General features: G+C 42.9%; 1 protein-coding gene across 1 annotated transcript; it reads left to right on the top strand.

The window, feature by feature from the left end:
- The first annotated feature begins 1,326 nt into the window (after positions 1–1,326).
- On the top strand, positions 1,327–7,942 carry LOC127422984 (ectonucleotide pyrophosphatase/phosphodiesterase family member 7-like). Its single transcript, XM_051666941.1, has 6 exons — positions 1,327–1,588; positions 1,763–1,908; positions 2,507–3,139; positions 3,263–3,506; positions 7,632–7,755; positions 7,882–7,942. The coding sequence occupies exons 1-6, from the start codon at positions 1,342–1,344 to the stop codon at positions 7,940–7,942; spliced, it is 1,455 nt and encodes a 484-aa protein (XP_051522901.1). The 5' UTR covers positions 1,327–1,341.
- Positions 7,943–25,659: the final 17,717 nt, after the last annotated feature.

Here is a 25,659-nt window from a genome sequence, read left to right as displayed (position 1 = left end):
CAGAGCTGTGGGTTGGGCTACACCCAATCCCTTTGCGAGGTTTTACAACCTACGTATAGAACCGGTTTCATCCCGAGTGTTACAAAGTAACAGCATGTAGGCTGGGCAGCCAGTTGGGTGTACCGCTTGCATTACGCCTTTCCCCTTTTTCAAGGTGACAATGTGCGTTATTTTGTCCACAACAGTTCCCCGTAACTGGTGAACCCTGGATGCCTCTTTAAATCTTAAGCACTGTTCAGTGACGAACTCGGCGGAGGAGTGACGCCACCAGGCCCAGTACTCGTGGAATGGCCCTTTTCAGGTGAGCCTGTGTACTAGTGCTCAGTGCTCCATATGTGGTGATTCCCCTCTGGGTAATCCCATGTGATGCACCTGAACTGGCCGCTGACATGGCCGGGACTCTCTATCGGCTCCACAGCATAAATCTGAATGAGTGATGCACGCCAGCTCCTTTTAAACCCATATGTCCGGGGCAGAGAGTGGCATGCAAATTCCACTCGCCAATTCTCATTGGCCTTTTCTATTTTAAGCAAAGGTGAATGGGGCTCTCAAGATTGAACCCCTAGTGTCACTACATCGAGACAACATCTCGTTCCCTCCATCCAAATTCATTAACATATTCATGACATATAAATTCCTATGGGCCACATATTTTTCAATTGTTTATTATTTCCAAATGTAATCATCCAAATACATGCATAAATATTGTGTTACAAACAACGTAAATTTTTGTCCCCAAGGATCATGCATATCTTATTTGTGTAGTTATGTAATATAAGCTGTCTCACTAAACAGGTACATGGTAACACAAGCCTGGAGGTTTATAATTTAGACTGCAGAATTGATCAACATGAAGCTTTTCCAAGGAAACTGCCCCTTTCAGCTTGCACACTATAGGTAAATTTTGAAGTGCTGTCTGATTGATAAACAAAAGATTCTTAATGCCAAGTTTTATTCCATCACAATCCCTCAAGAGAATACGGATTACTCAATTAGGCAATGAGAGCTTTATGACTGGTTAGACGCTTATCTTTCCCTTAACACACCACAGGCATCATATAAAAAATTGTTTAATTTTACATTATAAGCAGTGAGCTATAAATATAAGGAAAAGAGCTGATTATTAGCTGTTGCCCTATAACTTCTGATAAGGCCACAAGATTATATAACATAAGATAACACAAGCATGCAATCCACCCCATAAAGCTCAATGATAGTGTGAACTTAAGTGTGTAGAAACATTTCAAAGGACAAAGACAAAAGAATCAGTTGAGAGCTGAGGCTGTTAGACCAGATATGACAAACAGACAAAAAGCAAGATCGTTTAGTGGAATACCAGTCATGTTATTGGTACTGGGTCTATGGCTGCTTATATTCCCTATGGCTCTCTCAGCCCCAGCCAGAAACCGCTGCACCACAGGTAGAAACAAACTACTACTGATCAGCTTTGACGGGTTCAGATGGGACTATGACAGAGACGTGGACACTCCAAATCTAGACAAAATGGCTAAAGAAGGAGTCAAGGCAGCATACGTCACCCCACCTTACCTGACTATCACCAGTCCTACACACTTCACCCTGTTAACTGGTAAGGCAACATCTAATGCTATCTGTTATAATGCAAAGACATTCACACATTTTTGAGTAAGGCTTAAGTGTCCAAATACTTATGGGGACCACGGCATATAATATAAATATATTGGACAATGCATAGCATTGTTCTGTAGCTAAAATTATGGAATCAATGTTTATTTTTTCTCAGGAAGGTACATCGAGAATCATGGTGTGATTCATAACATGTGGTTCAACACCACGACACAGGAGAAGAAACAGTATTATATGACACAGTTTGTAGATGACTACTGGGATAATGGTAGTCTACCCATCTGGATCACGGCTCAAAGACAGGTACATCTCAAACCCTAGTCAATGAAAAGCTTAAAACAACAGATTCAGTAGAAATCTTTCAAATCAAAGTTAAAAACTGAAATTGCCAAGTTGGAAATGTACATTTCAGCATTTATCTTGCTGAAAAGTTCCAATTTAAAGTTCATTAAATGTTCATTTTTGAGTGAACTTTCCTTTTAAGCATGAAGTTAGTGCTGGTTTGGTGATGGTGGAGCTTGTGGCCATGCTGTTTAAGCAGCAAAAACTGGGTTAGTTGGTAAAGCTTATGAATTTTCTGGTTAATTTGGTCAACAAAGGAAGTCTTGCAGGTCAGCAGCCTTGTGGCACACTGCTTTCCAATGCCGGAGACCAGAATCAAAAACACAACATCTTTTTGAGATCGGCAATGCTGGTCTTTTCAGTATTGTTAATGACATTAACTTTACACTGTCCTAATAAAAAAATCTCAAGAAATGTTACATAAGATTCTATATTACACCTTAAACAATTTACTTTGCGGAAAAATAACTGATACAAAAACATTACAATATTACTTCAACCTCCTAATTGTAACATTTGAATTACATACCCATTAATGTATTTATGTGGCCTTTCTTAGGGTCTGAAAACAGGATCCCTACATTTCCCTGGCACTGCTGCCACCTACCAGAAAGAGACAGTCCAAGTGAGGCAGATAGAACCAAGGTTTTATGACCACAGCAATGAGACAGTATGGAGGGAAAATGTGAACAAGGTGATGGGGGAATGGTTTAAAGATCAAGATTTAGACTTTGTGACTTTGTATTTTGGTGAACCTGATGAGATAGGGCATAAGTATGGGCCTGATTCACCTGAGAGACGTGAGGTGGTTAAAAAAGTGGACCGAACTGTGGGCTACATAAGAGAAGCTGCTAAGAAATACAGACTTACTGACCAACTGAATATTATCATCACAGCTGACCATGGAATGTCCACAGTGTTCGAACGAGAGACGGTAAATGAGATTATTCTCACCAACATCCCAGGTTTCTCCATGAGTGATCTGAAATTCCACCTGTTGGACTATGGACCCTCTGGGATGTTGTTGCCCAAAGACGGGATGCTTGACAAGGTTTACAGAGCCTTGGAAGGAGGTCACCCAAACCTTCATGTTTACAAGAAAGAGGACATGCCTGCTAGACTGCATTATGGCAACCATCCACGCATTCTACCCATCATTCTCTATGCAGACCCAGGATACGTCATCAATGGGGTGAGCATTTAATGGTAAAATGCTTATACGGTATGTAACACCTATAATAGAGTACATTTTCAATGACAATATAATGGTATACTTAATCACTTTCAAATTTCTATGTTCTAAATCTGCATCCAGTTCTACACATTCCAAGCCAACAAAGGGGAACATGGCTTTGACAATGAGGACATGGACATGAAGCCTTTCTTCAGGGCAGTGGGACCAGATTTCCACCATAACTTGCTGGTTGGACCATTTGAAACAGTTAATGTGTACCCTCTAATGTGCCACTTGCTGGGGATAAAACCAGAAATCAATGACGGGTCACTGGATAACACCCGACACATGCTGATCTCCAATGGAGAGTCATGTTACTCCAGTGGTAGGTTAACAAAAACTAAATAAAAGCTTTCAAAAGTGTTTCCATATTATGTACATATATATTCATGTTATTTAATTATTTAAAGGTCACTGTCAAGGATTTGAGGGATAAACATCAAAGGGAATAGAGTTCACCCAAAAATTAAAATTCTGTCATCATTTACTCACCCTCGTGTCATTCTAAACCTGTATTACTGTTTCTTCCGTGGAAGTCAAAAAGAGATGTTAGGCACAATGTTATCCACACCCTTCACTTTCAATGCATCTTTTCTCCCAAACATGAAAGTGAATGGCGACTGAGGCTAACAGTCTTCCTAACATCTCCCTTTGTGTTCCACAGAAGCAAGAAAGTCATACAGGTTTGGAAAAACATGAGGGTGAGAAAACTATGACAGAATTTTCATTTTGAGGTGAACTATCCTTTTTGCTTCTGCCGTAATATAAGATATTTTATTCCATTTAATGAGTTGTTATTCTAGGGTAAATAATAGACAGAGCAATTCATTAATTACTTTAACACAATCTTGCCATCAAGTGAACCTTGAGAGTTTAAGATAACTAAATGGTCATGATAGGCATCAGATGTGGCAATTTGATAAGATGTCTTGATAAGACTTTAGGTAAAGTAATCAAAAGTTACAAACTGCACCTATCAAACAAACAATGCCATTAAATATTATGGATAAAACCCCTTTGTGCAAGAACCGTGTTACTAGTGCACTACGTTCACATTTGAACCAATTGAAATCGTCTTATCACAAATTGCATAACTTTTAGGCCATCAGCCAAATTAAGGAATATTCCAGGTTCAAGTTAAATTCAATCCTCAGCATTTGTGGCATAATGTTGGACCCCATTTACACCTGGTATTAAAATGCATTTCGGGTGAACAGGTCTAAACGGGGTTTAAAACATTTTTTGATCGGATCACAAAAACCACATTCGAATGTGGTCAAAACTCATGTGACCACACTGGGTTTGAGGTGTAAAAGCTATCCGTCCTGTATGCATCCCGGAAGCAGTGAAACTCCACCCCTCCCCTGTCAATCAACCGCTGCTCTAAAACAAGAGTTTTAACTTTGCCGGTTACGAGCGGCTTTAAAAAGAAACAACAGTCAGATCGGAAATTTTTAAAAGCGGATACAGTACAAACACAATTACGAGAGCTTCACGGATCTTCTTCAGTGTATCTTATATCAACACAGATGAGAAGCACAAACACATGAAGCTCCTTTAATACAGGTAATCCTCAAAAAATTATTGATAGCTCTGCTTGACATGTTGCATTTGTGCTTAGATTAAATTTCAACCGCATCTGGGAGAAACAGCGTGCCGTTTGTTTTGCTCTTTCTTTTAAAACATTTTGTGTTTTTTTATCATGCAATAACACACTGTATGGTGGTGGGGGTGTGGTTGAGGTTATTTAGACTGTTGCCGCTGAAAAGCGTGATTTCTGATTTTAAATAAACACCATTTGAGTTGGATTCGCCGTCTCCCGCTTCCTCCTTTTCCCTAACTGTGAACTTTGTTACACACTGACATAGTGATTGATGTCGTCATGATATCAGAGACCCTCCCCTCCAAATCTGAACACAAGTAGTCACGGGAGACGCATTTAAGCAACCAGGTGTAAACAGTGATGTAAATGGGGCCAATTTGTAAAATTTTAAGGAATATTCTGGGTTTAAAACAAGTGAAGCTCAATCTACAGCATGTAGATTCAAAAAATTATTTCGACTCATCGCTCCTTTTCTTCAAAAAAGCACAAATCTGGGTTTCAGTGAGGCACTTTCAAATGGAACTGAATGGGGCCAATCCATAAACGTTAAAATACTCACTATTTCAAAAGTACAGCCACAAGACGTAAACAATATGAGCGTCAACATGACTTTAGTGTGATAAAACTACTTACTAACTTTTCTGTGTAAAGTTATATCCAATTTTACAACTTCGTTGCCATGATGACGTAACGCCGTAAACCCTAAAACCCTAAATGACCGGAAAAAAAGATCATTTAAACAATGTAACAGTTAAAGGATGGGCAAGGAGGAGGCGGGAACCGGCTGAACAGTAAACATATACTTTAATGGTATAAATGAACTTAAAACAACATAAAACATAAGGACACAGACACACATGCAACGCGGCCATGTGCGTCTCTCTCTCTCTCAAACCGGCGTCTCCAGCTGCCCCTTATGTCGCTCTCCCGCTGATCAGCTGATTCAGCACCAGCCATGCTCCATAACGGCCCGGCCATGCACTCCTCCTCGTCACACTCCTCCCCTGCCCAATTCAGGCTGGGGCGCCACCAGTCTGACTAACCCCCCCCCCCCCATCTCTGGGGGGGAGACGCTGCCCTTCCAGCTGTTCTGTCAGCTGGTGGCCCACCCCGCCTCCTATGAACCTGGGGGGAGAGACGAGGGGAGGTGTGGGGAGAGGGAAAGGGTGAGCGGAGACACAGAGAGAGGAGAGAGAGAAGAACTTGCTCACCGGCTCCCGGACACGCTATTTCCCGGTCCTCAACCGCTCCTCCACCCTCTGGCAGACGCCAGCTCGCACCTCCCCAGGCAGATGGCAGCTTGTCCTCTGGCCCCTGGCGGACGGAACCACTCCTCCCCTTCTCGGCAGACGGCCGCAGATCCTCCAGCTCTCGCCGGCCGGCAGTGACCCCTCCGTCCCCAAGCAGACGGCCGCAGCTGCTCCCCTGGCGAATGGCAGTGGCAAGGACAGCGCATCCCTCCTCCTTCCCAGGTTTCGGCACCACTGTAACAGTTAAAGGACAGGCAAGGAGGAGGCGGGAACCGGCTGAACAGTAAACATAAGCTTTAATTATATAAATGAGCTTAAAACAACATAAAGCATAAGGACACAGACACACATGCAACGCGGCCGCGTGCATCTCTCTCTCTCGAACCAGCGTCTCTGGCTGCACCTTATCTTGCTCTCTTGCTGATCAGCTGATTTAGCCCCGACCATGCTCCATCATGGCCCGGCCGAGCTCTCCTCCTTGTCACAAACAACTTTACAGCTAAAATAATACACAAGTTTTAACAGAATTAATGTAAGTGCTTTTATAAAATTATAAGCTTTACATTTGTGCCTTTAAACCCTCCAATTGGCCCCATTCACTTCCATTGTAAGTGCCTCACTGTAACCCTGATTTTTGCTTTTTTTTTTTTTTTTAAAGAAAAGGAAGGTTCGAATCCCAGGATGTTCTGAGTGACTCCAGCCGGGTCTCCTAAGCAACCAAATTTGCCCGGTTGCTAGGGAGGGTAGAGTCACACGGGGTAACCTCCTCGTGATCGCTATAATGTGGTTCGATCTCGGTGGGGTGCATGGTAAGTTGTGCGTGGATGGCGCGGTGGATGGCGTGATGCCTCCACACGCGCTATATCTCCGCGGTAACGCGCTGAACAAGCCACGTGATACGATACACAGGTTGAGGTCTCAGATGCAGAGGCAACTGAGATTCGTCCTCCGCCACCTGGATTGAGGCGAGTCACTACGCCATCATGAGGACTTAGAGCACATTGTGAATTGGGCATTCCAAATAAAAAAAAAAAAAAAAAAGGGAAGGACGAGTCAAAATAATTTTTGTGGTAATCAACATTATGCCACAAATTGTATTGAACTCAGAATATTCCTTTAAAATATTTACTGTTTCAAAAGTATAGCGACAAGACATAAACAATATGCATTGATGACATGATTTTTGTGTGATAAAATCGCTTACTAACCTTTGCTGTGTAAAGTTTTACAGCTTTTTTACCATCTCGATGTAATGCCCTAAATCCCCAAAGCAACTGTAACAACTGTGATTTAAACAACTTTACAGCTCAAACAGTACATGAGTTTTAACAGAACAATTAATGCAAGTTCTTTTATAAAATTATAAGGTTGATATTTAAGCCTTTAAACCCTCCAAAAAATAGCCCCATTGACTTCCATTGTAAGTGCCTCACTGCAACTTCGATTTTTGCTTTTTTAAAGAAAAGGAGGGATGAGTAGAAATTATTTTTTGTAGTTATCAACATGCCACAAATTCTGTCGATTGAGCTTAACTTGTATTGTATTAACTTGTATTCCTTTGATCTTGTTCACAATGTGTGTGCCATTATTCCTTTAGATGCTCCAGAGTCAATTCTTCAGAACGTGTTCATTGGTCTTGCTGCTGTGACTGGATTTTTATTGCTTGTGTTTGTGGTTGTTACATCCTTCAATATTTACACAAGATGCAAAATTAATCAGGGGTAAAGAAAAAACTAAAACAGAAACTAAAAAAAATTGTTTTACATTTTGTCTAGATTTTATTGTTGGTACAGTTCCTCTCTGTTTTTTAAAATGTGATGTATTTCTTTACCTTCACTCTCCAACAGAGTGGAAGACATGGACTATAAGGATAAGATGAAAGCCAATTCCAAGCAAATGTCATTTTAAGAGGGGAAATCAATAATGCTTCAAATACCTGTATTTTACATACATTCTGCTGCCTTATATTGATTAATATGCAGCATACTCATGTATAGACTCATTACACTGTAAATATAGAAATTCAATTACATATTCCTACTCTATTTGCTATGTTAGATGTTATTAGACACTGTTTTAAGAGGTGAGTGTTTGATTGTTTGTTTGTTTGTTTGTTTGTTTGTTTGTTTGTTTGTTTAAATACTGTTGCCATCTAGTGGAAAATTAGAGTATTCTTAAACTAATTGTTACTATATAAACCAACTGCATGCAAGTAAAGTCTGACTGTTAATAACTGCAATAATAAATTATTTACTGAAATCTTGAGACTTTCAAGGCTTTGGAAACAGTTGCATGCACAAAAACACATTTAGTCACACACACAATAGGCTGTACAATGCCATTCGGTTCAGTGGAAAAAAACAGCAAGAAGAAAATGAGCTTATGAGGACAAAATGACTGACAGAAGTTATCATTACACAAAGCTTTAGATTCAATGATTTATGGTGAAATCCTGTCCAGTCATGTGGAATTTTCCCAAAATAAGTTTAAGTAAACAGCTCATGACAAAGAGGCACTCAGAGCAGTCTGGTATGCATAAACAGTTTGAACAGTGTGCTGTAGTGTAGCCCCTCCAAACACATTCACACATACACACACGCACATACACACACACACTCAAAGAACCCGCCAGAGCAGAGCCAGTCTGGAAATGTGGAGTCTCCCCCTGGCACGTGTGCCAGACTCCCATCCATCTTCCAGTGCAATAAAATTTCTCTTTTTCTATCTATCTCTCTACTACTGTTGCAGGACATAGACTCTGTCTATACAGTTTATCCTTTATGCTCTTGCAAGCAGGGAATTTAAATATTATTCATTTCAAAAGTTTTGTGTTCAGCAAAGATTGAGACACCTTTGAGACGATCTCATTACATACTGAAGCTTCAACTGTTTCATTATTTTTTTTTTTGCAGTACTCCATAAGTGGGTGAATCTCACAAAACCTGTCAAGAAATCCCCCTAACTTGCATCACTATAATACCTATGAGCAGAAGACTCTGTATTTTGCATTACAGTAATTGCCTAATACAGAGTCTCATTCTCTTTTCTATATAAAATAAAAACAATTATATACTAAAAAAGGCAAAAAAAAATCTCAAGATTCACACACACAAAGTATATACTGTATATACTGTATGTATATATATATATATATATATATATATATATATGCAATATGCTTATTTATGCAATAATACAATAATATACTTATTTATGCAATATATATATATACAAATATCTAATATCTAGTAAATATCTAATTATAATTCAACATAAATATTGCATAAATAAGCTTATTGCATATACACACAGTATATATATATATATATACACTACCGGCCAAAAGTTTTGAAACACTTACTCATTCTTTATTATAATTTTTTCCACATTTTAGAATAATAGTAAAGTTGTCAAAACTATGGAATAACATAAATGGAACTATGGGAATTATGTTGTGACTAAACAAAATCCAAAATAAATCAAAACTGTGTTATATTTTAGCATCTTCAAAGTAGTCACCCTTTGCCTAGAATTTGCAGACATGTACTTTTGACATTTTCTCAACCAACTTCTTGAGGTATCACCCTGGGATGCTTTTTAAACAGTATTGAAGGAGTTCCCATCTATGTTGGGCACTTATTGGCTGCTTTTCTTTATTATTTGGTCCAAGTCATCAATTTCAAAAACTTTTTTTTTTTAATTACATTTTAGTTTTATAATGAAATAAATTAATATGTTGGCACAATTATATTTTTTTGTCTACAAAACTAATTTCAAACATTTAAGCATACACCTTCAGATCAAAAGATTTTTAAGATCATGAGAAACATTTCAGTCAAGTGTTTCAAAACTTTTGACCGGTAGTGTGTATATATATATATATATATATATATATATATATATATATATATATATATATATATATATATATATATATATATATATAATTTTTATTATTATTATTATTATTATTATTTTTATTTTTTTTGCATTGATCTTCTGGGTAAAATGTGACCAATATGAACATTTATCCATTTAGACTACAGCTGTCAAAATTAACATGTGCGATTAATATAAAAAGTTTAACGCATTAATTTTTCTTAATCACGATTAATGCATTTACCGTTAATAAAGCATCAACCAGCAAAAAAAAATAGTGGGACTAGAGTGGAAACTTTGTGATGTTTCCGCCCGGAGTCATTATACTAGGGCTGCGCTAATCGATCGGCCACCGATCTAAATCGGCAGATCTTCATCTTAAGTCTGTGATCAGCGATCGACTGATCATGCCTAGAATCAGGGCCAATCTATTTTGCAGCATGCAGGGAATCACACATACACTGCTACTTTAATGTATGAGCGCTTTCTCAACCCTTGATGACCCTTGACAGTGTGGCCTCTGGAGCGTGAATTGTTGGCAATTCTAAGGGTACGTTTACATGACAACGATGTACTAAAAACGGAAACGTTTTTCCTTTGCATTTTTGAAAAGTTTCGCATACAGACGACAACATTGTCAAAACAATCCCCGTTCACACGGATCCGTGAAAACGACTAAAAACGCTGTTTTATGCATGCCAGGCCAGTAGTTGGCGATGTCACTTTGTAAAGAAACACTATGCGCCTGCGCACATAAGCATTCTTCCACAAAGCGGTGAATACAAACAATGAAGTTGGCGATCGCTGGTCGTAGTAGTGATGCAGTAAATTTACATTTTGCTGGAGAAGCGTCAATAAACTCAAATCTTGAGCAGCACAAACACAGTCCTGTAGTCCACTATTATAGTTTTGAATGTCTCGTGCATTGTTTTGAAGTGCTCGTGCGCATGCCTGAACTCAAGATTATTCAATAAACTCTGCTCATTTTTACCATCACTTCGTCTCCTGCCTTCTTCTGTATTCCCCCTGCTGACTCTTGGGCTGGTAAGAGAGTAAGTTAACATAACATGCTGTTGATGTTGACTGGTTTTGGATATCAGACAGAACTCTGATATATGGATATCTTCTGATGGAGAGAGAGGTCTTGTGTACACTGGATCTAACATGCATTTTTCATTGCCTCATGTTTTCATATTCTAAGCATATCACTGAATACTGTACATGGCATCACATCTCTGTCTAGGCTACATACATAAGCGGTGGGTGAATGAATTGCAGGATAAAGGTACATCAAATAAAATTAAGTAAATAAATAAATAACATTTAAAATACAAATACATTTTTCCCATCTGAATCCATACATTAATTTCAAGATTTTCAAATTGCAGGTTCTGCCTACTGTACATTGTTCACACTCAATACAAATTAATAAATTGTTGATTATTGTTATTTGCACAGACACCAGTATTCATATTGATAATTATACATCTCAAATTGATGCCTATCAATCCATTATTCTTTATATAACATGTAAACGTGTGCGCATAACGTCATCGTTTTCACAAATTCGCGTTTTTGTATGTTTACACGGAGACGATAACAGCATCGTTTTCAAAAACTTGCACTTTGAAACCCGTTTTCAAAAGTTTGCGTTTTCAGGCCCAAAACGCCGTTGTCGTGTAAACGAACAGCCAAAACGCATAAAAAGTTTTCCGTTTTTAGTTGAAAACGTTGTGTAGGGCCTTGGCCCACTTAAAATGGCAGCAGAGACCGCATGGCCCTTTGTTCTGTGATCAAAAGGAGAGACATTGAACTCAGTTTCCCAGGATCCTTCACAAATTCACAACTGGATGCGAAGTCCCGCCCATGGACCCAGTCTCAAATGCCATTGGTCGAGTGGCCTACGACCGATGACGTCATCTCGTCAACAAAACCCGCGGACAGATGAAGTTCGGCCTCTCTGTGCTAAGCTCTGCCTGGCTGTTAAGGGACATCTGTACTGTGCACGTTCTGAAGGAGTTTTTCCCTCTGTTTGGACTGAGAACAAAGAGACCACGTTTTTCTAACCTTGCCATTTGGCCACGGTAGAGTAAGATTAACTTAGCTTTGTTCAAGTCTTATAGTATACTTATATCAACCGGTTCAGTTTCACTATAAAGCAACAGTGAATTTATTTTGAAAAACGGAAAGGCAACCAGTTTCCCTTCTCCCTCTTTTTCATTCAACGTTGACTACTTTCTGCATTCTTCTCCATCGCTGGATCCGAAGAATAAAGCAGAGACGCGTCTTTTCGCTGACGAGCGTAAGACAAGGAACCATCCAGACCGTTTCTCCTGACCACTCAATGCAACAGGAATTCCAACGGACAACCCTACTGAAATCACACAGGATTTCCCAAGTAAGGCTTGATATCTGGGCAGATTTAGTTTAGAAACTGTGATTTTTCTTGTGAATCTAAATCGTATTTTTGATTCTAAATGCTGATGTTTTGAGTATATTTGTATGTTAAACTCTGCTCGCTGCTTCGAGTTGGGAGATTTGTTTTAGTTTCTTTTGGGGTTACGTTTGTTTTGTTGAGTGATTTGAACTAGTAATTCAGTCCCGCTGTTACGAGCGGTTACCCTTAATTAAACTGCATGCATTTTTCCTCTCTCTCTCTCGCTCTCATTCTCTCTCTCTCACTGATATTCATTGAGTGAGCGGCGCCTCGGTTTATGTTCGACTCAGGCTGGTGAACCAAATTCTCCCGCCTGTTTCGTCAGTTCCTTTGTGTGTCCGCTTATTTCCATCCGCACGTGGTATCAGCTCCATTTTGGACTTAACCCTCCATTTTGAACCTGATCCTCCATTTTGATTCCTTTGTTACCACACCTGGACACACACACACACACACACACACTCACACACACACACACACACACACTAGCATATAGCTCCACTATTTGTTTAGGATTTCCTTGATTTCATTTTTGGATTATATTCGGATAGTATTGGCTGTGTTCACTGGCTGGCGAACCAAATTCTCCCGCCTGTTCCGTCAGTTGCTTTGTGTATCCGCTCATTTCCACCCGCACGTGGTATCAGCTCCATTTTGGATTTAACCCTCCATTTTGAACCTGATCCTCCATTTTGATTCCTTTGTTACCACACCTGGACACACACACACACACTAGCATATAGCTCCACTGTTAGCTTAGGATGTCCTTGATTTTATTTTTGGATTATATTCGGATAGTATTGGCTGTGTTCACTACTGCTTGATTATAATAAATCTTGTTATATTATAATAAGTACTCCTGTTTGTTTTTGTTTGAATATTGTGTTGAAGCCAACCTCTGCCACGTGAAGAACTCCCTAGTTACCACAGAGTACTATTATGTTATTGGTGTTAGAAACTAACTGTAACTAGATTACTATTAGATTTGTATACCAATAATTTAACTAGTTTTACCCTTTTTGATTATTTTGATTAACGATTAAGATACTCAACCTACAGGGTAGATTTTGTTTTATGAGACTCAATCAGTAACTTGCTATCATTTTTCTCTTTTCAAAGAGTGGTGCCCCGAGAATAGAGTTTAATGAATTAAATTCTATTTAATTACTATTTAGTTATTTAATTGTTATTTGATTATTCCATAATTAATAAGAATTAATTATTGATTATTTCTGATAGTAAAACTGATTTAAACAACCAGTAGCACCTACAGTTGTCATGTAAACAGCGTGTACTAAATAAGTATTCACGAATTTAAACTTTCAGACATGCTGTTATTCAGATGAATATGCAGGTTTGTTTTTGAAGTTTGTTAAGAATTACACATGTATGAATATTAAGTTGCCCACTGTTGCAAAGCAAAGCTTCACACAGGGAGGGAAGGAGGACACAGGGAACCGGGTTTCATCAGTCTCAGGTAAGGTTTTTTAATTGTCAACTTTCTGAGCTTACAGCTTCACAATAACTCAATAGCTTCACAGTATCTCATTAGCTTTACATTAACTCTTTAGCTTCACATTAACACATCAACTACTCAGCGGGACTCTCGATCTCTGGCTCTCTCTTTCTCGAACTGGCGCTGGCTTGGTCCTTTTATGCCGCTCTCCCCAATCTCACTACAATTAGAGACAGGTGTTATTCATAATTTGGCTCAGGTGTATGCACCCTTACCGCTCTCTCTCTCCCTCGATGGACGCTCGACCACGCCCCTGCTGCCACATATCCCCACCACCCAACTCAGGCCGGGGAGACATCCGGACTGCCTACCACTCCCCCCCCATTTCTGGACAGGGAGTCGGCGACAGCCCATCTGCACTTCCAGTCTGTGTACCACCTTGAATTTAAAGGGCTAGAGTGCCAGATACCACCGGGTGATCCGCGCGTTGGTATCCTTAATGCGGTGGAGCCATTGGAGTTGGGCGTGATCCGAGCAGAAAGTGAAGGCCCACCCCAACAGGTAGTAACGGAGAGTGAGGACAACCCACTTGATGGCCAGACACTCCTTCTCTACGGTGCTGTACTTTGTTTCCCACAAGGAGAGCTTGTGGCTGATGTACAGCACCGGGCGCTCCTCCTCCTCCACCACCTGCGAGAGTACACGGAAAACAGCCCGGACATGGAAAGGATTGACAGATTGATTTTGTGGGTGGTGGTGCATGGCCGTTCTTAGTTGGTGGAGCGATTTGTCTCGTTAATTCCGATAACGAACGAGACTCCGGCATGCTAAATAGTTATACGGCCCCGTGCGGTCGGTGTTCAACTTCTTAGAGGGACAAGTGCCATTCAGCCATGCGAGATGGAGCAATAACAGGTCTGTGATGCCCTTAGATGTCTGGGGCTGCACGCGCGCCACAATGGGTGGATCAGTGGGTGTCTACCCTGTGCCGAGAGGTGCGGGTAACCCTCTGAACCCCACTCATGATCGAGACTGGGGATTGCAACTATTTCCCATTAACGAGGAATTCCCGGTAAGCGCAGGTCATAAGCTCGCGTTGATTAAGTCCCTGCTCTTTGTACACACCGCCCGTCGCTACTACCGATTGGATGGTTTAGTGAGGTCCTTGGATCGGCCCAGCCGGGGCTCCTCACGGGCCTTGGCGGAGCGCCGAGAAGACGATCAAACTTGACTATCTAGAGGAAGTAAAAGTCATAACAAGCCCCCTGTCTGAAGCATCCGTCTGCAATACAAAAGGGAGAGAGAAATTAGGTGCATGTAAAAGCGGTCTCCCACTTTAACCTGCGTAAATGCCTGTTGGCACTGCTCCATCCACTGGACCAGGTCTGGAGCTCCCTTTTTAGTGAGATCAGTCAGCGGGCTGTTGACATCCGAACAGTTAGGCACAAATCTCCTATAATAGCCAGCCAGCCCCAGGAAATGTCTCACCTCCCTTTTGGTCTTGGGTCTCAGGCAGTTCGCAATCGCCGCCGTCTTGTCAATTTGGGGACGCACCTGCCCGTGGCCCAAGTTGAACCCCAGATACCGTACCTCCACCTGCCCAATCGTGCACTTCTTAGGGTTTGCTGTGAGCCCCGCCCATCGCAGCAACCTCAGAACCGCCCTCAGATGTTGCATATACCGCTGCCAATAATTGCTATAAATGATGATGTCATCCAAATAGGCAGCGGTGTAAGCCGAATGCGGTCTGAGGATTCGGTCCATGAGGTGATGAAACGTGGCCGGGGCCCCAAACAAACCGAATGGAAGGGTCACAAATTGGTGTAATTCGAACGGAGTGGAGAAAGCCGTTTTTCACAGGATATTGGTGTCAAGGGAATCTGCCAATAACCCTTTATCAAATCCAGTGTCGAGTAAAAACGAGTAGTGCCCAACCGATCGAGCAACTCATCAATACGAGGCATTGGGTAGGCATCAAATTTAGACACCGTGTTGACTTTTCTATAATACACACAGAACCGTACAGACCCATCGCTCTTAGGCACCAGAACAACCGGGCTGGACCAGTCGCTTTGGGATTCCTCTATTAACCCCATATCGAGCATTGCATCCAATTCTTCCCGAACTATTTTTTTTTTATGTTTGGGTAATCGGTAGGGACGGGTATGTACCACCACCCCTGGCTCGGTCTCAGTGTGGTGTTGGATGAGGTTCATGCGACCCAGTAGAGGGGAAAACACATCTGCAAATTCTTGTTGTAGTTTGGCAACCTCTGCGAATTGGTACGGTGAGAGGTGATCTCCGCAAGTGACCGGGGTGACGTGATTGTGTTTTGTGTTTACCTCCGGCCCGAGTTCCGCCCTCTCCGGTACTACTGTAGCCAATGTCACAGGGGCTGCCTCCCTCCATAATTTCAGGAGGTTAAGGTGATAAATTTGACGTGTGCCCCCTCTATCGGTTCGCTTTACCTCATAATCAAGATCCCCCACTCATTGTGTGAACTCAAAGGGTCCTTGCCACTTGGCGAGTAATTTGGAGCTCGATGTGGGGAGTAATACGAGTACCTTATGTCCCGTTGCAAATTCTCTTAGCCGAGTTCCCCTGTTATATAGTCGGCTCTGTCGTTCTTGAGCTTGGAGCAAATGATCCTGTGTTAGTTGCCCCAGGGTGTGGAGTTTTGCTCTAAGATCAAGAACGTATTGAATTTCATTCTTACTGTTTGAAGGTCCCTCCCATCAAGCACGCCATGCGGGCGCCACCCATATAGCAGCTCGAATGGGGAAAACCCAGGGGATCGAGCCATTTGTCCCAATTTCTATCATCGTCGAGCACAAACTTTCTTAAGGGTTTTATTAAATCACTCCACCAGGCCATCTGTTTGTGGATGGTATACGCTGGTGCGAATTGACTTAATGCCCAATAATTCATATAGCTCGCGTAGTGTCCTTGACATGAAGGTTGTGCCCTGATCGGTGAGGATTTCTTTTGGATTCCCCACCCGGGAGATTATTTTGAAGACTGCATGCTGAGATGTTGCACAGAAGCACATTATTCGGATTTCGCGTTGCATAGTCCACTAGGACTAATACAAAGCGATGTCCGCGTGCTGACCGCTCTAATGGCCCGACAAGGTCCATGCCAATTCTCTCGAAGTGGACCTCGATCAGCGGAAGGGGGTGCAATGGCGCCATTCACGGCATGCCGCACACCACCTTTGAACATCGCCGCCAATGCCCGGCCAATAAAAATGGACTATTAGTCGGTTCAGTGTTTTTCTTTCCCCTAAGTGACCCGCCATCGGATTATAATGAGCTTCCTGGAACACCATTTCCCAGTGGCTCCACAGTATTAAGAGCTGGGTTGTATCTTCCTTGGTTTGAGCATCCTGCGTCACTCTACACAACCGCTCGTTTATAATTGCGAAATAGGGATGTGAAAGTGCGACATTCCGCTGGAGTTGATGACCATAGATCACTCTCACTTAGTCAAAGACGTGCTTGAAGGTTTCGTCTCGTGACTGCTCCAAAGGGAAATCCCCTTCGGGAAATCCCCTGAGGAAGGGAGGGGCTGCAGCCTCTCCCCCCCACGTCAGCTCTGCCTCCCCTGCCAGAGCATCGCACATTTCACATCTCATCACTTTTGTGCAGGACCCATCTGTGCATATACATTATACATTTCTAAATTCAGGCCGATTAGTCCCCAGAATCAGCAGATGGGTGAGGCAGGAACTAACCGCGGCCTCCACTCTATGCTTTGTTCCCGGAAATTTAATAACGAGGGTCACCACAGGGTAGTTGTGAATATCCCCATGTACACATTTCACCCTCACACTTTTAGTTGTGCCCAAAGCCTCGTGTTGAACCAAGCATTGGTGGATAGTGGTCTGGTTACAACCCGTGGCCACCAAGGCTTGGTATGTCCCTTGATTCTTAACGGTATCCTGTACCCTCCAGTCTGATCGGGGGCAGCCTGTGGTGTGTCGGGGATCCGGACTACAGTTCCCAGCTCCATCACAGGACACTGATCCCAGAAGTGTTCCGGATCCTTGCAATGCCAGCAGGCCGGCCCAGGCACTACACTCGCACTTGTGGGGGCAGGTACATCCGCCTGAGGGGGAGAGCGGGTAGACCCTGAAGTCGCTGGGAAAGGGATAAACCAGCGAATGCGAGGAGCCGGCTTCGGCGGCGGGTTTCTATGCCTCCGGGGTGCAGGAACAGGGCCTGGAGAGAGGACAGAGTGAGAGGGGAGAAGGGAGTGGAAAGAGATGGGAGAAAACACAGGGGGAGGGGAGAGAGAGTGAGAGGGCTCCTCCACAATTGGGCATGCCGCAATATGGTCCTCTGCCAGCTGGACCACTTCCTCCAGCAATGCCGGGCAATGGCACTGGACCCACTCCGCCATCTCTTCTGGAAGCCGGCAGATCAGATGTTCCAGCACCATTTGGTTGACCACTCCCTCGACGTCGTGGTCCCCCACCAGCAGCCATTTCCGGCAGGCATCACGGAGACGTTGAGAGAAGGCAAACGGGCGGACGGTCCTCTCCAACTCCATCGACCAGAAGAGCTGGCGGTGTTGTTCTGGGCTCCGGCCAACCCACTGCAGGAAGTTTTCCCTCAAGATATCGTAGCCAGGAGACTAGCAGTTGTTTAGCTGTGAGCTGGGCCTCCCCAGACAACAAAGGGATAAGCCGGTCCGCTCAAACAGGTCGAGGAAGGCTTCAGGGTCATCTTCCATGGCTATCTTTATGAGTGAGGGTGGGTGCAAGGGACTAGTGTTGTCTGGGGTCACAGCCGGGGCTTTCTCCTGGCTAAGGAGGCTTCGGATCACCTGCCAGTCCTCTGCTTGAGCCCTGAGGATCTCATAGAAGTGGCGATCCTGGTCCTGACGGAGCTCAAGCAGGGCCTGTTCGTGGGAGTGGTGCAGGCCGGCGAGGGACTTGAGGACTTCCACCAGTGGTGAGGACTCCATGGGGCATACTTCCAACAGTTCCATGTCCCGGATTTCGGCACCAGTGTAACAAAGCTTCACACAGGGAGGGAAGGAGGACACAGGGAACTGGGTTTCTTCAGTCTCAGGTAAGGCTTTTTAATTGTCAACTTTCTGAGCTTACAGCTTCACAATAACTCAATAGCTTCACAGTATCTCATTAGCTTTACATTAACTCTTTAGCTTCACATTAACACATCAACTACTCAGCGGGACTCTTGATCTCTGGCTCTCTCTCTCGAAATGGTGCTGGCTTGGTCCTTTTATGCCACTCTCCCCAATCTCACTACAATTAGATACAGGTGTTAGTCATAATTTGGCTCAGATGTATGCACCCTTACCGCTCTCTCTCTCCCTCGACAGATGCTCAACCACGTCCCGCTGCACACCCATTTTCTAGATTCACTGTGGTAGTAATTCTGACTCGCTGCACAGTGAGCATGGAGAGGATAAAGAGACAGCAAACTGGTATAAAAACAAATTAAACAACAAATAAACATGCGTATACAACTCTGAGTATACCTAATGTAATGAGAGTTGTGACAATCAGACATTGTGTTGAGCGATAGAGACTGTTTGAGCATTCATGAGCACTTTCAGTTTCAGCTCGGACAGCTCAGGCAGTAAACAAATTATGGAGCAGTTTTAGAGCTTGTAATGGGTATATTTTTCTTAATTTTGAACGTATCTCTTCTGTGTTTGATGCTCTAATGGTTTTAACTAACTAATGTTAACTAATACAACTTTTGATTTAAAAAAAATTAATAGTATATGTTGTAACTAACATTAAGTTCATTAGTTCATGCTAACTACAGTAATGTTGTTAAATAATGTTAACAAAATGAACCTTTTTGTAAAGTGTTAACATAATTTTACTGTGTGGGCGATAAACCTATAACTGCACAATATAACTTGCAAAAGTGTGGCATAGGGCACTTTTTAAAAAATCTGTATCGGACGATCTTAGTGTTAAAATATCGGAGATCGATATCAACCTCATATTTCCTGATCGGTGCACCACTACATTATACTGACAGACACACCACAACACACATACAACAGTGATGGGAAAGGACCTCTTAACGCTATTTGTATGTACAAAACAAGCCCAGATGAGACTGGCGACAGAAAGCAAATACTTTGCAGCCTCTGTAAGGCTCAGTTTAATTACCACAGAAGCAGGTCAAGTCTTAACTATCACGAAAACACAGAATGAGATGTTGTCTGCAGTGTTATTCATGTGGAAATCAAAGCCATGATTACATTTACATTTACATTTATGCATTTGGCAGACATTTATCCAAAGCAACTTTCAGTGCTCTTATTTCAGGGAAAATCCCCCTGGAGCAACCTGGAGTTAAGTGCCTTGCTCAAGGACACAATGGTGGTGGCTGTGGGGATCGAACCAATCCCCATGGTTGACGCTGTTGTTGAAGCCCTGACACAAATCATGAACGTAGTGTCATGATTGCTGTAGCAAAGCGGATAGCCACAGTCTCCCAGGTGATTAAAATTGTGAAGGATGAGAGTTTAAGAGATTTAATGCCCATTGCAATGAATATGCAACCTATGTTGGGACTAGTTCTTTAAATCAGTCATACTCCCACTTTGACTTTGGGGAACGTTTAATTTTAGTTGAATTGGTGCTTATTTAGTGCATTTCTATCTTTATACTGTGGAAGCCTTTGTTTGGAAAATGTTAATAAAGCATTATATTGTTATAAACTCAGCAAGAAAAGAAATGTCCTCTCACTTTCAACTGCTTTTATTTTCAACAAACTCAACATGTGTAAATATTTGTATGAACATAAAAAAATTCAACAACTAAGACATAAACTGAACAAGTTTCGCAGACATGTGACTTACTGAAATGGAATAACATGTCCCTGAACAAAGGGGGGTCAAAAGTAACAGTCAGTATTTGGTGTGGCCACCAGCTGCATTAAGTACTGCAGTGCATCTCCTCCTCATGGACTGCACCAGATTTGCCAGTTCTTGCTGTGAGATGTTACCCCAATCTTCCACCAAGGCACTTGCAAGTTCCCGGACAATTCTTGGGGGAATGGCCCTAGCCCTCACCCTCCTATCCAACAGGTCCCAGACGTGCTCAATGGGATTGAGATCCAGGCTCTTCGCTGGCCATGGCAGAACACAAAATCATGCACAGAACAAGCAGTATGGCTGGTGGCATTGTCATGCTGGAGGGTCATGTCAGGATTAGCCTGCAGGAAGGGTACCACATGAGGGAGGAGGATGTCTTCCCTGTAACGCATTGCGTTGAGATTGCCTGCAATGACAACGAGCTCAGTCCGATGATGCTATAACACACTGCCCCAGACCATGACGAACCCTCCACCTCCAGATCGATCCCGCTCCAGAGTACAGGCCTCGGTGTAACGCTCATTCCTTCAATGTTAATCGTGAGTCCGACCATCACCCCTGGTGAGACAAAACCATGACTCGTCAGTGAAGAGCACTTTTTGCCAGTCAATCAATCAAATCAAATCAAATCAAATCACTTTATTGTCACACAGCCATATACACAAGTGCAATGGTGTGTGAAATTCTTGGGTGCAGTTCCGATCAACATAGCAGTCGTGACAGTGATGAGACATATACCAATTTACAATAACATCAAATTAACACAACACAATTTAAACATCTGTTATACACATAATTACACTCAACAATATACAAATAATAACATACACTGTACAGTATACAATATGCTGTTTTTTTTTATTTTATTTTTTTTATTATATAGATACACATTATTCAATAAAAATTAAAATATATATTAAAAAAAAGTATATATATATATATATATATATATATATATATATATATATATATATATATATATATAGAATGTACAGTATTGTACTGTATTGACATTCAGGCTGTCGGTTGATAGTCAGTTGTTAAGAGAGAACATAATATAATAATAATAATATAATTTATAATAGTCCGGTGTGAGATATAAGAGTAAGGGTAATAAAGTGCAGTGCTGATGTATTTGATCGTGGGAGATCAAGAGTTCAGAAGTCTGATTGCTTGGGGGAAGAAGCTATCATGGAGTCGGCTGGTGCGGGTCCTGATGCTGCGATACCGCCTACCTGATGGTAGCAGTGAGAACAGCCCATGGCTCAGGTGGCTGGAGTTTCTGATGATCCTCCGAGCTTTTTTCACACACCGCCTTGTATATATTTCCTGGAGGGAGGGAAGCTCACCTCCGATGATGTGCCTGGCAGTTCGCACCACCCTTTGCAGTGCGTTGCGGTTGTGGGCGGTGCTATTGCCATACCAGGCGGAGATACAGCCAGTCAGGATGCTCTCCACAGTGCAGGTGTTGAACCGTGTGAGGATGTGGCGGTTCATTCCAAACTTCCTCAGCCGTCTCAGGAAGAAGAGGCGCTTATGAGCCTTCTTCACAACGACTTCAGTGTGGACGGACCATGTGAGTTCCTCAGTGATGTGGACACCCAGGAACTTGAAGCTGCTGACTCTCTCCACTGGTGCTCCATTGATGGTGATGGGACGGTGTTCTCTGTCTTTTCTTCTGAAGTCCACCACAAGCTTCTTTGTCTTACTGACGTTGAGGGAGAGGTTGTGCTCCTGACACCAGTGTGTCAGAGTGTGCACCTCCTCTCTGTAGGCTGTTTCATCATTGTCAGTGATCAGACCTACCACCGTCATGTCATCAGCAAACTTAATGATGGCATTGGAGCTATATGTTGCCACACAGTCATGTGTGTACAAGGAATACAGTAGTGGGCTGAGAACACAGCCCTGTGGGGCTCCAGTGTTGAGGGTTAGTGATGAGGAGATATTGCTGCCTATTCTAACCACCTGGCATCTGCTTGACAGGAAGTCCAGGATCCAGCTGCACAGCGAGCTGTTTAAGCCCAGAGCCCGGAGTTTCTCATCTAGCTTGGAGGGCACTATGGTGTTGAATGCTGAGCTGTAGTCTACAAACAGCATTCTCACATAAGTGTTCTTTTTTCCAGGTGGGAGAGAGCAGTGTGTATTGTAGATGCAATGGCATCATCAGTGGAGCGGTTGTTGTGGTAAGCAAACTGCAGCGGGTCAAGATTGAGTGGCAATACAGAGCAGATGTAATCTCTGATTAGTCTCTCAAAACATTTGCTGATGATGGGGGTCAGAGCAACAGGACGCCAGTCATTTAAACAAGTTATTTTTGATTGTTTTGGTACAGGCACAATGGTGGATGTTTTAAAGCATGTGGGGACTACAGACAAAGAGAGGGAAAGGTTGAAAATGTCCGTAAAAACACCAGCCAGCTGGTTCGCGCACGCTCTGATGACGCGGCCCGGAATGCCATCTGGGCCCGCGACTTTGCGGATATTCACCCATCGGAAGGATCGGGTTACATCCGCTACAGAGACGGAGATTGAACTAACCTCTGTAGCTTCGGCCGTGAGAGCTCTCTCCGCGAGGGCGGTGTTATTTCCCTCGAAACGAGCATAAAAAGTATTTAGCTCATCCGGTAGAGAGGCAGCGGTGTTCATGGCGGAGTTTTTATTCCCTTTAAAGTCCGTGATGATGTTAATTCCCTGCCACATGCTTCTAGAGTTGGTGGTGTTAAACTGTCCTTCAATCTTGCTCCTGTACTGGCGTTTTGCTGTTTTGATAGTTTTTCGGAGGGCATAACTGGCTTGTTTATGCTCCTCCGCGTTCCCGAAATTAAAAGCGGAGGTCCGCACATTAAGTGCCGCGCGAACATCGCTATTGATCCACGGCTTCTGATTCGGATAGATTCGTACAGTTCTGGTCGGAATCACTTCCTCTACGCACGTTCTGATGAAACACATTACGCTATCAGCGTATACCTCGATGTCATCATCAGAGGCGGACCGGAACATCTCCCAGTCCGTGTGATCAAAACAGTCTTGTAGCGTAGAGTCTGATTGGTCCGACCAGCACTGGATCGTTCTGAGGGTGGGTGCTTCCTGTTTCAATTTCTGCCTGTAAGCGGGCAGAAGCAGAATGGAAGAGTGGTCCGATTTGCCAAATGGTGGGCAGGGGAGGGATTTGTAGCCATCCCGGAACGGAGAGTAGCAATGATCCAAAACCCAGTCCCCTCGTGTGTTGAAACTAATGTGCTGGTGATATTTTGGTGCGACTGATTTTAAACTGGCTTTATTAAAGTTCCCGGTCACAACGAATGCGGCCTCAGGGTGCGCGGTTTCCTGCTCACTTATAATCCCATACAGTTCCTTGAGTGCCCGGTCTGTGTCGGCTTGTGGGGGAATGTACGCAGCAGTGATAATGACCGCTGTGAATTCCCTCGGTAGCCAGAATGGTCGACACAGAAGCATAAGAAATTCCAGATCAGGAGAACAGAAAGACTTGATGGAATGTACGTTCCTCTGATCACACCAGGATTTGTTGATCATAAAACATACACCACCTCCTCTAGTTTTACCTGAGAGGTCTTTCGCTCTGTCCGCTCGGTGCACGGAGAACCCCGCGGGTTCAATGGCTGAATCTGGAATCTCTGCAGACATCCAAGTTTCCGTAAGGCAGATAATGCAGCAGTCCCTCGTCTCTCGTTGGAAAGAGATCCGCGCTTTCAGCTCGCAGAGCTTGTTATCCAGAGACTGAACATTTGCCAGTAGAATAGTGGGTAGCGGGGGTCGATTTGCGCGGCGTCTTACTCTGATGAGAACGCCGGCTCTGTTTCCCCTTTTCCTGTTTCCGCGGCCGTGCTGCCCAGACAAAGGGCTCTGCTTGCGTGTTTGTAAACAGCGGGTCGGCATTGAGGAATGTGAAGTCCGGTTTTCGGTGTGAGATCACTGAACCAATGTCCAAAAGTGTTTGTCTGTCGTAGACAATAAGGCAGACAACATCCAAGACAAAAAACATAAGAATTGTGAACAAAACAAACAAAACATTGCTATGTTGTGTCGGAGCTCGCAACGCAGCAGCCATACTCGGCGCCATCATGCAGTCCTGTCTGGTCCAGCGAAGGTGGGTTTGTGCCAATAGGCGACGTTGTTGCCGGTGATGTCTGGTAAGGACCTGCCTTACAACAGGTCTACAAGCCCTCAGTCCAGCCTCTCTCAGCCTATTATGGACAGTCTGAGCACTGATGGAGGGATTGTGCATTCCTGGTGTAACTCAAGCAGTTGTTGTTGCCATCCTGTACCTGTCCCGCAGGTGTGATATTCAGATGTACCAATCCTGTGCAGGTGTTGTTACACGTGGTCTGCCACTGCGAGGATGATCAGTTGTCCTTCCTGTCTCCCTGTAGGGCTGTCTTAGGCATCTCACAGTACGGACATTGCAATTTATTCCCCTGGCCACATCTGCAGTCCTCATGCCTCCATGCAGCATGCCTAAAGCATGTTCACGCAGATGAGGAGGGACCCTGGGCATTTTTCTTTTGGTGTTTTTCAGAGTCAGTAGAAAGGTCTCTTTAGTGTCCTAAGTTTTTATAACTGTGACCTTAATTGCCTACCGTCTGTAAGCTGTTAGTGCCTTAACGACAGTTCCACAGGTGCATGTTCATTAATTGTTTATGGTTCATTGAACAAGCATGGAAAAAATTGTTTAAACCCTTTACAATAAAGATTTTTAAAGTTATTTGGATGTTTACAAAATTATCTTTAAAATACAGTGTCCTAAAAAAGGGATGTTTCTGTTTTTGCTGAGTTTATATTGTTTTGTTTTCTTTCCTAAAAAGGAATTCAATGCATTTTGACAGGAAAATAATTATATATAGATTCAAATTTTAGCACTTACAAAATCTGCAATTAATCGCGATTAACTGCAAAATTATGAGATTAATCATGATATGAGATTAATCACGATTAAAATGTTTAATCAATTGACAGCACTAGTTTA

Source organism: Myxocyprinus asiaticus, chromosome 32 (genome assembly GCF_019703515.2).
Source record: "Myxocyprinus asiaticus isolate MX2 ecotype Aquarium Trade chromosome 32, UBuf_Myxa_2, whole genome shotgun sequence".
Taxonomy (NCBI): Eukaryota; Metazoa; Chordata; class Actinopteri; order Cypriniformes; family Catostomidae; genus Myxocyprinus; species Myxocyprinus asiaticus.
This window is presented reverse-complemented; position numbering and strand designations above follow the sequence as displayed.